The 18,925-nt window shown below is 44.1% G+C and overlaps 1 protein-coding gene across 3 annotated transcripts in view; it reads right to left on the bottom strand.

Annotated features, from left to right (window-relative positions):
* Nucleotides 1-18,925, bottom strand: part of GABRR1 (gamma-aminobutyric acid type A receptor subunit rho1) — a 40,324-nt gene that overhangs the window by 5,189 nt on the left and 16,210 nt on the right. For all 3 annotated transcript variants that reach the window (XM_063812544.1, XM_024357330.2, XM_063812545.1), the window contains 5 exons: nucleotides 17,930-18,036; nucleotides 16,132-16,199; nucleotides 14,790-15,013; nucleotides 6,992-7,074; nucleotides 2,613-2,753 (listed from right to left, as the gene is read on the bottom strand). In XM_063812544.1, the coding sequence (XP_063668614.1) occupies nucleotides 2,613-2,753; nucleotides 6,992-7,074; nucleotides 14,790-15,013; nucleotides 16,132-16,199; nucleotides 17,930-17,948 (535 nt within the window). In that variant the 5' untranslated portion in view covers nucleotides 17,949-18,036. The remainder of the gene's footprint in view (nucleotides 1-2,612; nucleotides 2,754-6,991; nucleotides 7,075-14,789; nucleotides 15,014-16,131; nucleotides 16,200-17,929; nucleotides 18,037-18,925) is intronic.

The raw sequence follows: 18,925 nt of genomic DNA on the forward strand, positions 1-18,925 counted from the left end.
CTTAATTGGAGGTCCATTTAACAATATTCTCGGCTGGGCGCGGTGGCTCATGCCTGTAATCCCAGCACTTTGGGAGGCCAAGGCGGGAGGATTGCTTGAGCTCAGGAGTTCAAGGTTACAGTGAGCTATGATCGCCCACTGCACTCCAGCCTGAGCCACAGAATGAGACCCTGTCTCTATTAGGAAAAAAAATAATTTTATATATATATATGTAATTTGTTCATAGTTCATATGCACGTCAAAGTTTGAGAAGCACTGATTTAAACAATCTCTTTAGATTTCTTTATGGGGAGAAATGTGCTTTAAGTTAAAAAAGAAAGTTAAACACAACATTGTATTTAGGAACACAGTGAACAATCACAGGTCCAGCTACATTTTAGCTCTTCTTTTGTGTCCTTACAAGGAAAACATATGCATGGAGGAGTTGAAGAGAAAGGGAGGATGATGGAAAAAAAAAAGACAAAAAAAAAAAAAAAGGAAAAGGCCTTATATGCGTGAGATGCCTAGGACTAAAAATAAAATGGATGGGGACTTGGCAATATGAACTTGGAAACTTGGCACCCTGGGTCATTATAATGCATGGGACATGCCTCTGGTTACCAGCAAGCTACTGCAGAGGGACTGTCAGAATGCTGAGGGTCAAAAGAACAGGGTTCCTCCAAGGAACCAATACTTTGGGGTGATGGATACAGGAGATAATATGTGCTGGGTTGCAGTGCTATGTTGGTGCTCCCTCTTACAGATTAGAAAGACCATGGGGTACTTAAAAAGAATGTGCTTCCCTGTGCAGTCAATTGCGCAAGTTTTAGCCATAGAAACTGCATGAAGATTTGAGCGAAATCATCCTGAAAGGTGACTGGTCAAAAAAGAGGCAAGAAGCACAATTCACAATTGCAAAGATATGAAATCAACCTAAGTGCCCATCAACAGATGAATGGATATGAATGAATATGGTATATATACACCATGGAATACCACTCTTCCATAAAAAAAAAAGATGAAATAATGTCTTTTGCAGTAACTCGGATGGAACTGGAGGCCATTATTCTAGGTGAAATAACTCAGGAATTGAAAAGCAGATACCACATGTTCTCACTTATAAGTGGGAGCTAAGCTATGGGAACACAAAGGCATACAGAGTGGTATAGTGGACACTGGAGACTCAGAAGTGGGGAAGGTGGGAGGAGAGTGAGGGATGAAAAACTACCCATTGGGTACAATGTACACCACTCAGGTGACAGATGTACTAAAATCCTAGACTTCAGCTGGGCGCAGTGGTTCATGCCTGTAATCCCAGCACTTCGGGAGGCCAAGGTGGGCGAATCATTTGAGGTCAAGAGTTCAAGACCAGCCTGGCCAACATGGTGAAACCCCATCTCTACTAAAAATACAAAAATTAGCCAGCCGTGGTGGTGGGTGCCTGTAATCCCACCTACTCGGGAGGCTGAGGCAGGAGAATTGCTTGAACCCAGGAGGCAGAGGTTGCAGTGAGCCCAGACCTGGCCATTGCACTCTAGCCTGGGCAACAGAGTGAGACTCCGTCTCAAAAAAAAAAAAAAAAAATTCCTAGACTTCACCACTATACAATTCATCGATGTAATCAAAACCCACTTGTGTCCCTACTTTTTTTTTTTTTAAGGCAAGAAATGAAGCAAGTTAACCTCAGCTATTTAGCGCAGGCAAGCTCCCAGGAGAAAGGTCACAGAGCACGCCCCCAGGCAACAGGAGGGGGTGAGCCTGTCCCAACCGTTGGTTCAAAAAGGAACAACTGGGTCCACAGGGGACTGACCAGTGGTTCCTGCACTGACACTTAGAAGAGAGTCACCAGGAGGGGCTGTGCAAGCAGCATAACAAGAGCAGACTGGTCAAGAGTGGAGCGACCCCACGGGGCTGGCTGGAGCAGGGAGAACGTAAAGTGAAAACAGCAGACCTGAATTGTATTTGTTTCCTGCTGTCAAGGAGGGGACTCGGATCAGCGTATCACGGCTGAGATGCCAGTTACTAAGCTGGCAATGCCATTGTCTCAAATAAACCCACTCAAGTGGCTTATGTTTTAAGTTCTTACTAATTTTTTTAGGTTAGTACTCTGATGCATTGGTAATATCAAAAAAATCACTTCCACCCACTGCTTGCTACCCACTAGACTTCACTTAGGATTTCTGCCTTTAGTTTCTTTTCTTTCTTTCTTTTTTTTTTTTTTTTTTTTGAGGCAGGGTCTCACTCTGTCGCCCAGGCTGGAGTGCAGTGGTGTGATCTCGGCTCACTGTAACCTCCGACTCCAGGGCTCAAGGGATCTCCCACCTCAGCCTTCCAGATAGCTGGGACTACAGGCGTGTGCCACCACACTTGGCTAATTTTTGTATTTTTAGTAGAGACTGAGTTTCACCATGTTGGCCAGGCTTGTCTTGAACTCCTAAGCTCAAGCAATCCATCCACCTTGGCCTCCCAAAGTGCTGGGACATGAGCCACTGCACCCGGCCTCTGTCTTTAGTTTCAAATATAAGTGACACTGCTCACCTGACGACCAATTCAAACCTTTCCTATAATAGAGGGTGAACCTTGGAGACCAAGCTGAAGCCTGCCCTGACTCTCAGCCCTCACTCTACACTTACCTGTGCTGCTGTAGAAAGCCAGTTTGGTGGTGGTGTGGAATTCCTGAATGAGGAACTGGGAGAGTGAGATCCGTTCATCTGTCTTTAAGGAGTCATTGCCCTTTTTCCAGTACAGCATGAGGTCATCTTCTGTATAGGCATCTGAAAAGACAGGGGCCAGCATCAGACACAAGGTGGTGGCAAGACAGGATGGTCTGTGGGGCTATGTAGAAGCTGTGTCCTGACCTCCCACACTGACTACTGGGATTGTGATATGATAGTTTGAAAAACAAACCACAGTCTAAACAAAGCAAAACAATATCCAAAAAGACAAATCTAATTATCTCCACTCTTCCAAAAGTCATCAGAGCAAAGTTCTCAAGCCCAAATGCACATAATTCCTGCAAAAGGGTTCACCCTACAATTCAGCCTGCCATTTATTAGGTTAAATCAAATGGAATTCTATTTTTGTAGGTTAGAAATGGTTAAATATTGGCAAAATTTCACATGGCTCAGCCTTATAAATGGAGAGTAATTTAGCCTTTTCCTTTCTTCTTTCAAAGTGTGGCGACTCATCAATTGATGGCAAGCACCTGTAAACACTATCAGGTAATAAAGGCTGAATTTTAGCAAGAAAAGATCCATAAAGAGACGGGAGTGGAACAAGTCCCTTCTCTGTAGGACTCCAGTTACTCCTACTCAGGGTAAAGTCGAAGTGAATCCATGATCATCACCCTTTCTGGTGCTACCATTTCCCCTTCCCTCACCTGCTTCTGGTGAACTCCAAGTGAACAAACCTACCTCCAGCCTGAGCACAACTGAGGAGAAGCCTCATGGCACTGCCAGTCCAGCCTGTTGATGTGTAAACAGTTCCTTCCAGGGGTCCCTGGGACTATTTTATTCTTGTTTTCTAACACTTGACCTGTGTGATGGTCAGTTTCATGTGTCAACCTGGCTTGGCTATGGTACCCAATTATACAATCAAACACTAATCTGTAAAAGTGTTTTGTAGATGTGACTAATATCTACAACCACTGGACTTTAAAGGGGATTTTCCTGGATAATCTGGGTGGGCCTGACTCCATCAGGTGAAAGGCCTTAGAAGCAGAGATGAGGCTTCCCGGAAGAAGAAATCCCACCTGTGGCCTGCGGCATCCGCTCCTGCCCCAGAGTGCCCCTCCTGCACTCCTGATGGCCCGCCCTGCAGATGTGGGACCCTTAGCCAGCCCCCACAATCCTGCTAGCCACTTCCTTGCAATAAATCTCTACTCTGTATGTCCTACTGGTTCTGTTTATCTGGCGGAGCCATGACTGATACAACCTGAAAAAAGGCTACATTCCAGATGGAGGCAGAAGCTGCCCAGGCATAGTGGGGAAAACTAAGTTCTGGAGACAATGAACTCAGTATTTCAGTCTGGCTCTGCCACCGAGCTCTGTCCCTCCTTTGTATAATGATAATAACCTGTTCTTCAGGGTCTTGTGAGGGTTGAATGACAAGGCGGAGGTAAAGCCACTGTGCAATAAGTAGCCACTCCCTTGGTCCTGGGTTTTATTACACCCTTTCCCCACATTCACTGCCCTGTGCAGCTGTCCCTTTGGCCCCAGCGGTGTGTGATGTCAACATCCCTGCACTCCTTGGTCCCAGATGATTGGAGCCAGGGGACACCTGATCCACTGCTATAAGCCCAGGCTGGCTGATAAAGTGCCCTGGACCAGTGAGAACCCTCACTAGGGCTTTGACACTGCCAGGGAGTGCCAGTGTTCAGGAGGAGTGTAGGAGTCACAGGGGTGTCCACTGTGCTGTGGGAGAAAGTGTTTGGGCAGGGAGGAGAATGGAGCGGACATGTAGAGGGACAGAGACGCATGTGGATCATTTTATACTGCCTCAGCCTGGCTCTTTCTGTGGCCTGGTTTCTGGGGTGTGTGTGTGTGTGTGTGTGTTGTGTTGTGTTAAAATACACATAAAATTTACCATCTTAACCATTCTTTAGTGTAACTTCAGTGGTATTGCACTACATTCTTAGTGTTGTATTTATGATGCATGATAAATATAATTAAAATTATACTACATGAAAATTACTACATAAATACAACCATTCTTATGGTAGGATACATCATTTGCCAATGTATAATCTCCCATTTGTGGGTTGCATTTACTCTGTTGATAATGTTTTGATGCACAGCATTTTAAAATTTTCATGTAGTATCTATGTTGTACTACATTACTACATAAATACAACCATTATGATGGTCATACCACCATCCATCTCCAGAACTCTTTTCATCTTCCCAAACTGAGGCTCCATACCCATTTAACAATAATGCCTCATCCCTGTTTCCCCTCTCCCCAGCCTCTGGCAACCAACATTCTACTTTCTGTCTCTATAATTTTGACTACGCTAAGTACCTCTTAAAAGTGACATCATACAGTATTTGTCTTTTGCGACTGGCTGATTTCACTTAGCATACTGCCCTCAAGTTTCATTCATGCTGTAGCATGTATTGGAAATCCTTGTTTTTTAAGGCTGAACACTCTTCCACTGTATGCAGATACTGCATTCTGTGTATCCATTCATCCATTGATGGACACTTGGGTTGTTTTCATGTTTTAGCAATTGTGAATAGAACTGCTATAAATATGAGCATACAAGTACCTTTTCAAGACCCTGCTTTCAATTCTTTTGGTTATTTACCCAGAAATGGATTTGCTGGATCATATGTTCTTAATTTTTTTTTTTTTAAGACACGGGGGGGGTCTTGCTTTCTCACCCAGGCTGGAGTGCAGTGGTGCAATGATAGCTCACTGCAGCCTGCAGCCTCAGGCTCTTGGGCTCAAGTGATTCTCCTGCCTCAGCCTCCCGAGCAGCTGGGACCACAGGTGCCAGCCACCATGCCCAGCACATTTTTGTATTTTTTGTAGAGACAGGGTCTTGCTATGTTGCCCAGACTGGTCTTCAACTTCTGGGCTCAAGTGATCCTCTTATCCCGGCCACCCACAGTGCTGGGATTACAGGTATGAGCAACCGTGCCCAGCCATTGTTTTAATTTTTTGAGGAGCTGTTTTCCCCAGTGGCTGCACCATTATACATTACTACCCACAAAGGATAAGGGTTCTAATTTGTTCACATCCTCCCCAGAATTGTTTTCTGTTTTGTTGACAGTATTCATCCCAGTAAGTGTAACTCATTGTAGTTTTGGTTTGCATTTTCCTAATGATTAATGATGTTGAACATCTTTTCATGTGCTTCTTGGCCATTTGTATACCTTCTTTGGAGAAATGTCTATTCAAGTCTTTTGTCCATTTTTTTAAGCAGATTGTTTTGTTGTTGTTGTTGTTGAGTTTTAGCTGTTCTCTTTATATTCTGGATATCAATCCTTTATCAGATAGATGATTTATCAATATATTCTCCCATTTGTGGGTTGCCTTTTTACTCTGTTGATAATGTCGATGCACAAAATTGACAATTTTCATGTAGTCCAATTTGCGTATTTTTTTCTTTTGTTGACTGCACCTGTGGTGTCATAGCGCCTGGTTTTCAGTTTTTCCAGGATGTCTGTGTGTGTGCAAGCTTCCTGAAATCCCTTGTTGTGCCTGAGTGTCTCAACCACCACACAAACTCACAGTGGCAGTTCCCTAGGGCAACTCTTGTCAAACTTGCTTTGGCCAGGAAATCCTTTCTTCAGCAGAAATTACATTTAGAAGAGCAATAAAACACATCAAAAATGAGCTCTCTGGATGAACTCATGTCTCTCTCTGTGTGTGTGTGTGTGTGTGTGTGTGTGTGTGTGTGTTGGGCAAAGGGCTTGGAAGGAGACCCACATTCGCTTAGCCCTCTACTTCCCTTCCCCAAGCAGTTACCCTGATTCAACAGAACAAAGTTTAAAACCATTGCCACAGGGCATTAAAAAGATCAGTTATGGCAATGAAGGTTTTAGTTTCAAATTTGTTCCTGATATTTAAAATTACCCTAGACCTAGCTTCAATCTAACACATTACTTTAAAAGTATAGTCATGAAGGCCGGGCATGGTGGCCCACGCCTGTAATCCCAGCAGGTGGATCACAAGGTCAGGCGTTCGAGATCAGCCTGGTCAACATAGTGAAACCCTGTCTCTACTAAAAATACAAAAAATTAGCCAGGCATGGTGGCAGATGCCTGTAATCCCAGCTACTCGGGAGGCTGAGGCAGGAGAATCACTTGAACCTGGGAGGCAGAGGTTGCAGTGAGCAGAGACTGCGCCACGGCATTCCAGCCCAGGCGACAGTGTGAGACTCTGTCTCAAAAAAAAAAAAAAAGTCTACTCATGAATAAGGAACACACACTGTTCCTGCAGTTGAGAGTTAGAGGTGTTGAGAATTATCAGGAGCTGTGTGCTGATGCCCAGGGACAAGTCTACTCACAGCTTTCAATTTCAAGAGAGCACGTTTGTGTGTCCAAGGGAAATCGGCTGAAGTCCATGTTGCACATTGCAGTTACTGTAACCCTAGGGCCAAAAAGACAAAATTGATTTATTCAGAGCCTGCAAAAGACGAGTGCAAAATGATAAATGGAAAAGGCCTCTGCTTCCTTCCAATATGATAGATGCCTCTTCTCATACTTCATAAGCAATGTGTCAGGGTTTAGATAAGTAGCTTATGAGTGATACCATCACTGGAGTACTCTTAGGCATTTATGTTTAACCCAAGGGTCAGTGTGAGGCAAATGGAATGTCTCTACTAACTCTTATCACATTCAAGCATTTTAAAGAAGCAATGGTCTCAATGAATATAATAATGTGAAATAAAAATTTACATGATATGGTTTCTTAAAAGAAGCTCTAGGACCATATATTGTTCTCCTGTTTCAGATAAATTCCAGTTCTTTTGTTCTTTTATTGATTTTATTGATATTCAACATCATATACAATACAGTGTACACTTACCCCAGTTGCCAAGCTTGGCACTTTTTCTTTAACGATGTTGATATTTTTATATTGATAATAGTATCTACTAGTGGACATATGTGTTGTTAGTGGATAATTCCTTGGAGATCAAAGTAACGGAAAAACACTGAAAGGTCTTATTGTGTTACTAGGCAAGCACTTGCTGGCATTGAGTGATTTTATTTCAGAATTTACACTTGGAAAGAGGCTTCTGCATCAAAAGCCAAACACATACAGATCATTCTTCATAGTGAAAAGCCTCCTATCCAGTGGGGAATTTCACAGCAGGACACGATTAACATTTGTTCACTGGTGCTGAATGGACTCCTTTTCCTTCGACCATGCAATATTTGCTACGCAAAAGTTGCGGAAATTATATGAATAATTCATGGTAAAAAAAAAAGAAAAATCACTTTTAATTTAAATGGAAATTTCAAGGAAAAGAACATTCTTGAAATGGAATTTTTCAAATATTTGCCTCATTTTTTCCCACTGCTTTGAGGGTGGAATGGTTGTATTCTATCTATGAGGCATTTTTGATTGCCAGCAGCTGGGTGGTCTTATGTCTCCTGGAAATCCTGATAAACAGGGAATGTTAGAGTGCAGAGGTCAAGGTGGGGGTCAGGCTGGCAGCTGACCTGGATGTCTAATGGGTGGGTTTCCATTTCTATGGGTACATCATCGCATAACGATGCCCAATGGCATCATCAACATGAAATAAGCTAAGAACTAACTTCAGGGACACTTCGAGCTAACTTTAGAGACATAGAATGCCCAATGAAGGAAATGTTTTGCTACGAACAAGGGGACTGAATACTCCTCCTCATTCTGTTAGTTGGTACAGGAACAGCTGTTTTCAGAATTACAGACATCACCAGAATGGGTCTTCCCACCCTGAGTTGATGCTTCTCTCCATATAACTTACACATAAAGCAACCATTTGTGATGTAATCAAAGCTCATGTTTATTCTTGTTTCCACAAGTCTCTTTAAATTGATTCATTGGAGGGGCTCTTCCCTGCCCTGGAAACTTGGCAGGTCCCGTGGCTCTTCTGCTCACTCTTATGTAATAGTCAAAACCCTCTTAAGTCACAAACCACACCTTAATTCAGAAATTAAGAGTTTTGGTCTGAGGTATTCATCAGCTTCAAAGTTCATTCAAATGAAGACTTCTGCTGTCCCTCCTCAGCTAAGATAAAAGTTGGCATTTGACGGGCGTAGTGGCATGCACCTGTAGTCCCAGCTACTCAGGAGGCTGAGGCAGGAGAAGTGCTTGAACCTGGGAGGCGGAGGTTGCAGTGAGCCGAGATCGCATCACTGCACTCCAGCCTGGGCAACAGAGTGAGACTCCATCGAAAAAAAAAAAAAAAAAGAAAAAGAAAGTTGGCATTTGAGTGGTCAGTTTCTGCCTATCTCCGATCTCTTCCCACACAGGTGGAAGCGCAAGGAGACAGGGAGGTGGGCGCAGGGCAGTTCTGTGGCTGGGCGGCTTCCTGCTTTCTGGGCCTGTTACCTGGTGGAAGCTGATACTTTCTTTCCTGGCTTCCTCACTCCCACGACTGGGCGCCTCCACACTGCAGGTTTCCATTCTCCAGCTCTTGGTTCACCCACCGTCCTCTCCACATACACTCACAGATAAGTACAGTCTGATCCCACTATGGCAAAAACTTCTGGCTCTGCCCCCAGGGTGGTCAGACAGCTCTTCTCTCCCACCTAACTGCACAGTGTCCCAAACTGCAGGCACACACACACCAAGCTTTTTGAGAGGCCCCAGTGAAGGCCCACTCACGGAATGCCCACAATGCTTTCCCGAGAAAATTTCACAAATCTTTCCTTTCTCCCGCTGTCATTGACTCCTCTTCTTCCTCTTCTTCTTCTTCTTTTTTTTTTTTTTTTTTTTTTTTTGAGACAGTCTCGCTCTGTCGCCCAGGCTGGAGTGCAGTGGTGCGATCTCAACTCTGTAACCTCCACTTCCCTGGTTCAAACGATTCTCCTGCCTCAGCCTCCTGAGTAGCTGGGACTACAGACATGTGCCACCATGCCCAGCTAATTTTTGTATTTTTAGTAGAGATGGCGTTTTGCCATATTGGCCAGGCTGGTCTTGAACTCCCAACTTCAGATGATCCACCTGCTTCAGCCTTCCAAAGGGCTGGGATTATAGGCCTGAGCCACCACGCCCGGCCTCATTGACTCTTTTATATCTTGAAGTTGACTAGGGATTCAAAAGTCATGGAATTGGTTTTTCAATATTACCTTAGTAAAATCTACCAAGCATAATAGAGTATCTCACTTGTGGATTTCAGTTTTTATTGTATGCTGGTGCCTAGGAAACTGTTCTCATCATCCTGTTATCTGTGGCTCCCTGCTCCTCCACCCACTGCACTGCTGCATTCCTCATTTGTGTCCTAAGCATTGGGTTCTGTGCCTGTCTCCTCCACTAGCCTGCAGTCCTAGGAAGGACAGTGACCTCTATTCCTGTCTTTATGTCCCCAGAGCTTGATGTAGAATCTGGCATGGCTTTCATTCGTACAACTCCACAGGCCACCGTGGCACCCAGGATGCTGTTAATAAGAATCTGTTGAAGTAATCAATGAATGAATGAAGTGAGGAGATGGTAAATTGGATGTATTTTAGGAGCTGGCCAGTGGCTGACAGAGTTGACATGTTTTCCTTAAAATAAATTCAAAGCGGTGGTCTTCAGAAACTTAGATCTCTTTTTTTTTTTCATTTAAATCAAACAAACTCATCACTTTATTTGCAATGAGAAATCAACTCATCTGCTTTTAGGCACAGGGAGGGAAAGGGGGTGTTTTCCTGGTGGTTGAGGCTTACTGAGGATTTTTATTCTGAACATACAAAAGATTTTCTACTCCCTTCCTGCACTCACATCCAGTGGTGCACTGGACTGGACTTCTACAGGCTTTCGGGAGCTGATTGCTAGATTTTCAGGAAGCTTGTGAGCCAGTTGTTAAACACAGTCACTATTAAGCATTAAAATTAAATGTCACATTAAAAAACATAAATAATAGCTTCCAGTTCCAAAATCGTGGCATAAAGGCAAGCTGCTTCACTCCACACCACAGAAAACCAAAAACAAACATATCACGCCAAGATTTTCAACAGCAACAACCCAGAGCTCATGGATGAGGATGAGACAGTTCCCTGGGCCACAGAGAAGTAGAAAAACTGAGATGCCAGTAGGAGAACTGGACTTACACATCTCCGATGCTCCTCTCTCCCATTCTATTTGCCACCAAATGCATGGAAAATCTCCCCCCAACTCATGACTTCTACACTGGAAAAAGTGAAATCGAGGTGATCAATCAGATTCCCTACCTTCTTAGGTTCCCTGGCAGGAGATTTGTCCTTACCTTAACCAACAGGAAGCATCATGATTGCCTGAAGGGAGAAATAGCCCTGAGAACAGGCAGAGACAAAGGGGAGGCAGGACAACCATCCCCATCCTGGAAACTATGCTCTGTAACTTGACCAAAGGAGATGCCAAATCAGAGTGGCTGTTCAGTAGCACTGTAGGAAGAATATTCTGTAGGTCCCCTGGGCACGAACCCCTAGCCAGCCTTCCCACACTGCCGGGATAATCCCTTCAGGACCTCCCCCATTCAGGACTGGCGGTGCAGAGACAGACTGGTTACTGGAGCGAGGCGAACCGGGGTTTAAGGTGCCACCTGGAGCTGAAAAGGAGGCAGCAACCTAGCGACAGATTCACTAAGCAAATATAGTCAATAAAAAACAAAACTAGACAGAGAAAACTGGAATAAAAAACTAATCCTTCAATGCAAAGACATAGATGTATACCAACAAGAAACAACAGCAAACAGGGAATTAGGACCTCCCCAAAAGGGGATCCTAACAAGACCATGATTTGTAATCTCTCTGACCAAGAATCCAAAATAGCAATTTTAAGGAAGTGCAGTGATATCCAAAATAATACAAAAAAGCAATTCAGAAATTTATCAGAGAAATTTAACAAAGAGACTGAAATAACAACAACAACAAAAATCAAACAGAAATCCTGGAACTGAGAAATACATTTGCTGAACTGAAGAACTCTTTAGAGGCTCTCAACAGCAGGATGACCCAAGCAGAGGAAAGAATCTGTGAGCTAGAAGACTGGCTATTTGAAAATATAGTCAGAGGAGAAAAAATGAAGAAAGAATAAAAGGGAACAAAGGCTGCTTATAAGATATGGAAAATTACCTCAAAGGACCAAATCTAAGAATTATTGGTGTTCAAGACAGAGCTGAGCAACAGCAAGGGGTGGAAAGCTTAGTCAAAGGAATAATAACAGAAAACTTTCCAAAACTCAAGAAGGAGATAAATATACAGGTATAGGAAGGTCTGAGGACACCAAACAGAATCAATGCAAATAAGACTATCTCCAGGCATATAGTAATCCATCTGAAAGGTCAAGAACAAAGAGAGGATCCTAAAAGCAGCAAGATAAATAAGACAAATAACACATTAAAAAGCTCCAATTTGGGCCAGGCATGGTGGCTCACGTCTGTAATCCTAGCACTTTAGGAGGCTGAGGCAGGCAGATTGCCTGAACTCAGGAGTTTGAGACCAGCCTGGGCAACACGGTGAAACCTCATTTCTACTAAAATACAAAAAAAATTAGCCAGGCATGGTGGCATGTGCCTGTAGTCCCAGCTACTTGACAGACTGAGGCAGGAGAATTGCTTGAACCCGGGAGATGGAGGTTGCAGTGAGCCAAGATCACGCCACTGCACTCCAGCCTGGGCAGCAGAGTAAGACTCCATCTCCAAAAAAAAAAAGCTCCAATTTGTCTGGCAACAGACTTCCCAATGGAAACCATGCCAACCAGGAGGAAGTAGAAGAATATTTTCAAAGTGCTCAAAGAAAAAAACTGTCATCCAAGAATATTATATCCAGCAAAATTATTTTGAATATAAAGGAGAGATAGTCTTTTCCAGATAGACAAAAGCTGAGATAATTCACTATCACCAGACTTATCTTGTAAAAACAAAAGTAAAAAATACTCATCACTTCCTAATTATTTCACTACATTTTATTATGTATATTCTTGAAGCCATTTATACTTATTGCATCTATATGGTGGAAACACTGCATAATGGTGTGCTGCCATGAATTTCTTCCTAATTCTGCATTTAGTGACATCAGGTGGGAGCTTGAAATCAGCCAGGATGGGAGTATTTATACTACAGAAATCAGCAAACACTACAAATCAGGGCTTGATTTATTGTTTTGTTGATTGTCTAGACTTAAGGCAGATTAAGCCTAAAAGGGTGTTATGCCTATTATCATTACATTGTGAGTAGTACAAAATATTGAGGACATATTTCAGTATTTGAAAGCTATCATCCAATTCAGCAAAGAAGTTGCTTATGTCTTTGATGAATGAGTAAAGTTTCTATATAGTTTTTCATTGTTTCACTTTTATCTTACTAATGGAAAAGAAAATATCAACCAACATTCATCAGATCTATATTCATTTGTTGATGATAGAATTATAAAAACTTATAGTGGTTTTTCCAAGAACTAGGAAATCATGCTCAAGTTATAAATATATGGAATTTATAATAAAGAGCATTATACATCCTTTATGTCAGTGATGTTTATAGCAAACTTATATACACATAGGTATGCATACTTTCCCCCCAGGTAACCAATTGTTAAACATTTACTAGCATACCAATGGTCACATATGTTATGGTCTAGTACTCTGTAGCCTTGGTGGTGCCATTGAGTTGTGTTGTTGTGTTGGTAGTTTTTGAGCCTTAAGATGCCTTGAAAACCGGTCTCAGTGGGCCAGGTGTGGTGGCTCACACCTGTAATCCCAGTATTTTGGGATGCCAAGGTGGGAGGATGGCTTGAGCCCAGGAGTTCAAGACTAGCCTGAACAACATAGGGACATTCTGTCTTTACAAAAATAATTTTTTAAAAAATTAGCTGGGCATAGTGACACATGCCTTTGGTCCCAGCCACTTGGGAGGCTGAGGTCAGATTACTGCTTGGGCCTGGGAGGTTGAGGCTGCAGTAAGCCACGATCACGCCAGTGCACTGCAGCCTGGGCAATAGAGCAAAACTCTGTAAATAAAAAAAGAAAAGAAGGAAAGAAAGAAAGAAGAGAAGAGAAGAAAAAAGAAAAGAAGAGAAAAAATCTGCCTCAGAAATGAAGACTTCAGGGAGAACCAGCTCAACATGGCTTGGGGAAGGGGTTGCACATCCTGGACCCGCCTGAGTACTTCTTACGGGAGGAAGCATTTTAAGCCTTAAAGATGAAAACCCCATAACCCCACTCTGTGTTAGGTACCTAATTACTTAGGTTCCAGGCCAGAATGAGTATGGAGGGATCATCATAAATATTCCTTTGGGGAATGGGGACAGAAAGTCAGCTTCAACATTGCAATCTCTGACTCCATAGGTTTATAAGTCTACTGTGCAAGCATCCATGAACCCTCTACTTATACACTGATGTGTGGATTCATCTTTACCATTCATCAGCACGGAAGCCAAAGCAAAGTCTGTGAAACTGGAATGCACCGTCCACACAGCACAAGAGGAGCAGACCACAGCAAGTGACCACATCCCTTCTCTGTGAAGGCCTGCTGCTCATCTCCATGTGCTTTGAGTACCATGAGTTTCTAAAGTTCCTGTGCAGCCTGAAAACCACACTGTGGAGCTGTGTTTAAGGAAAGCTTCCCCAGGCCAGCGCTTCATGAGCAATTAAACGTTTTTAAAGTGTCTGAACTGGTGAGAAGATTTTATTCATTATATTTAAAAAGTGATGTTCAGAATGGCACGTCAAGTCATAAAGTAGCCGGGGGTCCCCATAGTTTCTCAAGTAGGACACTGCGGAGAGAAAGGAGAGAAAACATGCCTGTGGTGGCCAGATGAAGCAGAAGAACTTTTTTTTAACCAAAGTTCTAAAATGTTCCCAAAAATGGGAATCAGAGAGATTGTAAGAGTTACCTCTTACAATCCTTGAGAACACATTATCTATTTCTCTGACTCCTACTAGAGAAATAAACTTGTTTGTTATTGAAATATAACACATAGAATAGTATCAGTTTGAGAAACTGCCCCAAAGGTATTTTCAAGACTGAATAATTCTTTAAAATTTCTACTCACGTATAAAGTTAGTTTTCCTTGATGTTGAGAAGCTGGCAACTACTGAAAAGTTAGAAAGTAGACATTCAGAGCCAAAAACCCAAATTGCTGTTGTGAAACCAATGCTTTTCTTGGTTAATATGAATGATCTGCCTTTCTTCCTACCTGAGACTATAGAGCACTTTCCCATCAGGCTGGACCCGCAACATGACGTTGTCTGTGGTGGTGTCGTGGATGAAGGAGCGTTTGGAGTGCACGAAAAACATGTCAGGGACCCAGATCTTCTTGACCAGCCGGCCATCAAACGTCATGCTGAGGTTGTTGGTGCTTGGAAAAGACAGCCTCTCGTCCTTCCAGTAGTGCCTCAGGTAGAGGGTCATCGTAAAGTCCTGGGGGCAGAAGGGCAGAGAGGGAACCCCAGACACACACAAACCCACTGAGATGTGGATTCTGTAGCCCCTGTGGAGCCATCACTTGGCTGGGGAATGAAACCGAACCAAGAGAGGTTTTGCTTCTAGTCTCCAGAGTTTGCTGCAGTAGGAGGAAGAGAACGCTGCAGGGGGCGGGGGGCGGGGCACAGCGTGGAACTCAGAGAGAAGCCTGGAGCAGACAGTGTAAGTGTGCCTGGCCCTGCTTCAAGCCCCTGGCATTCACTCTACACTTGAGGGGCTGCTACTGCCACCATGTGTGACTCAAGCCACAGGTGCCAGAAAGTTCATACCTGCAAGCAGCACTCAATCAGAGAGAAGGCGGTGGATACATACCCCAGAGCCCGCACCCCTGAGTCAGAATAACCCTGAAGTGTGTTCTTCAGTGACTCCCAGAGTACTCCAGTGGCACTGAGTTCTGTGGTTCTATAACTGAGTTCCATACCAGTTCCACAGTAACTGGTTTGATAGCACAGCCCTCTTTGCTTCCTTCTCTTCCTCTCTCCCTTCCCCACTCTGTTCTGGTGTTTCCCAGGATCACTTCCCAAATAAAGTGCTTATACTTATGCTTGTGACTGCTTGTCTCAGGTCTGCTTTTTGGTGGACCCAAACTAAGGTAGGTCCCTAAAACATCCTGCAAGTCAAGGAGTTGGAGAATGTTGCACTTTTTATCTGAACCGACCAAAAAGGGGGCGGGCGGGGGGAAAGGACACTCTTTTGCTTCTTTTGCATTTCCACAGCCAGGTACAGAATCCACAGGAATAAGATGTGTTTGACTACTTGGCAGCTGCAAACTTGGGCCCTGCTGCTTACATTTGAGAGCTTTTGTCCAGAAAATGCATCCCAGTGGCAAGAGCCTGGCCACTGGAGTGAGAAAGGTTAAGCTTGTTATCTGGCTCTGTTTCATACCAATTGGGTGGCTTTGGGCAAATCTTCCTGAGCCATCTGAAAAAGTAGTGTGGGGATTCCCACCGCCCAGGGCAGTTGTGAGACTAAGTGAATTCAGGTGCGTGGAGCTCCTGGCCCGGGAGCGGCTTTGTGAATCCCCCTGCCACGGCCCTGGTCAGAGAAGCACTTACCATGTCAACCTCTGAGATGCTATCCAAACTCTCCACCTGCACATCCACACCAACAGGAATGGCAGGGCCTGGGGACAGAGCATGGCAAGAGCATTCACTGTTTTTACTTGAAATTTTACTATGGAGGAAATAGGCAAAAGGAGCATTTCCCCTGGAACCTCAATGTCATATCAGATTTGGAGGTTTGGTCATGGCAACCTGAAGTCAAACCAGAGATAAAAGCATGGAATCATAGGCTGGCTTTCTGAAATATTCCAACAAAAGTTTGAAAACATCCTTTCTTGGTTATATATGCTCATCTGAAGGTATGATGAAGACCTAGGTCAAAAGCTGGGTCTGATCTAAGAGTAACTGACGTCTTAGCATGAGGTCACCCACATTATTCTCTATATTTGCCTTCTGGTGTTGCACCCTCTTTCATCCTGGAAGCCACTGTCTCTTGTCTGGACATGAGAAAGGCATTGTTTGGTAATAGGCACTCAGAACCAAAGTCATATTCAGGTCATTTGCCAAACCCACAGATCTGCATCTTTGCAACATGATGGAGTAGCTTCCAGGGAAGACAGGATGCCTGTTTTAAGGATGGCCTTAAAACATTAGATTTTTTGTTATTTCTGGGCCATACGGACTAAATATTGATAAAGAGTAAGGAAGTATAATGAAGGGAATCAATTCCTGCCCCCTTTCTTCCCTGCTCTGATGCTCTGAGGATGAAGGGCAGGCATGGAGCACACTGAATCATTTGGAGTAAAAAGGTGGGTTTGGATTCAACAATGGTGGATTGGGGACTGCATAGAGACTCTCTTCTACAGCCTATTTATTCTTTGGGTAAAAGTGACTGGAAGAAAAATAAATGGCAAGATAATTATTTCTTTTTCCCTTTTTTTTTTTTTTTTTTTTTTTTGGAGACAGAGTCTCACTCTGTTGCCCAGGCTGGAGTACAGTGGTGTGATCTCAGTTCACTGCAACCTCCGCCTCCTGAGGTCAAGCGATTCTCCTGCCTCAGCCTCCTGAATAGCTGGGACTACAGGTGCACACCACCACAGCTGGCTAATTTTTGTATTTTTAGTAGAGACAGAGTTTTACCATGTTACCCAGGCTGGTCTCGAACTCCTGAGCTCAGGCAATCTGCCCACCTCAGCCATGGCAGATGAAATCCCAAAATGTTAGGATTTCAGGTATGAGCCACCATGCCCAGCCGAGAATGATTTTTAAAATGAGTATTTTTTTCCCAGGAAAATAAACCCATAAGGGTGAAAAATCATTGACATTAAGAAGGCTGAAACCCAGTAGCTGCAGGCTAAGCTTCATAGGGCTTTGCTATTCTTCTGCACTAAATCATTATTCTCTCAAGCTATTTTCATTTAATTAAAATGAGCAGACCACATTCCGCCGTAAGATACATACCCTGAACTCTGTCTGCCAGCTCCCAGATGACAACAAATTTAGTCCAAGGTTGTTATTTCCAAGTATTTTTAGGAGGCCACATTGGGCTGCAGCTGCCCTGTGTTCCCCTGCCCTTCCTACAGCCAGCTGTTGGCCTCCCTCATCGTGAGCCATCCTAGAGGGGCAGCAGCCACCCAGCAGCAGATGCTTCCTGAGACTGTGTTCAGCAGAACCCAGGGCGGGGCAAGACAGATGCTCAAAATGTACTGTGGGCTCAATGTCTTGTCCACCAAGCCCAACTGAGGCAGACCGGGTCAGCGGAGAGCAAAGCTGTGCTGTCCCTTGGCTAATTTCCTGCCCACAGACAGAGGACCAGAAGAAAGAGGACACCCTGAGAGCACACATCCCATACCTCCAAAGCCAGGCCTCATGCTGAAATCATGGTCATCTATCCTCAGAAGCTGTTCTGACTTTGTCAGAGGCGATTTGGTGATGTCAGGACTTCGTCTCAGAATTGGGCTGCCAAGGGGGAAGAAACCAGGCTGATCATATATTCCAACCAAGACAAATAAACAGTAACTTGCATTCTGACTTGATCTTGATAGGTGTGATGGGGTGTGCTACTTCTTCTTTTAAGCTATTGGACATCCCCTCTTTCTTTCCCCATCTTTCTGGATAAATGAACTAACCCAGAAGGTCCAAGACATTGGCTTTGACCATGACTGTGGAGCTTTAAAAATACTGATGCCGGCCGGGCGCGGTGGCTCACGCCTGTAATCCCAGAACTTTGGGAGTCCCAGGCAGGTGGATCACGAGGTCAGGAGATCGAGACCATCCTGGCTAACACGGTGAAACCCCATCTCTACAAAAAATACAAAAAATTAGCTGGGCATGGTGGCAGGCGCCTGTGGTCCCAGCTACTCGGGAGGCTTAGGCAGGAGAATGGTGTGAACCCAGGAGGTGGAGCTTGCAGTGAGCCGAGATTGCACCACTGCAGTCCAGCCTGGGCAACAGAGTGAGACCCGTCTCAAAAAAAAAAAAATACCGATACCCAGGCCCCACCTCAGAGTTGCTGATTTGGACTGTCTGGGAATAGGACCTGGTATTTTTAAAGCTTCCCAGATGATTTTAATGTGTAACCAAGACTGAAAAATATCTTGTTATTAATAGCCCAAATTCCCTTAAAGTGCCTCACCCTTTTGAGGGGTTTTGAGCTGGAGGGGAGAGCCAGTGAGTATGGTCTGAGCCTGGTCCCCTGATCTCTGTTGGCCCACTGTGGAGGGAGCGGGACCTTGCCCTCGAGGGAAATGCTGACCATCTGTTTGCATGGAAGGTGGCTACTCCTGCTACTGCTTCTGAACCACACCTGGGGTCATTTGTATTTATTTTCTCTTTTTCTCGATTGGTA

This window comes from Pan troglodytes, chromosome 5 (assembly GCF_028858775.2).
Source record: "Pan troglodytes isolate AG18354 chromosome 5, NHGRI_mPanTro3-v2.0_pri, whole genome shotgun sequence".
NCBI classification, from domain to species: domain Eukaryota; kingdom Metazoa; phylum Chordata; class Mammalia; order Primates; family Hominidae; genus Pan; species Pan troglodytes.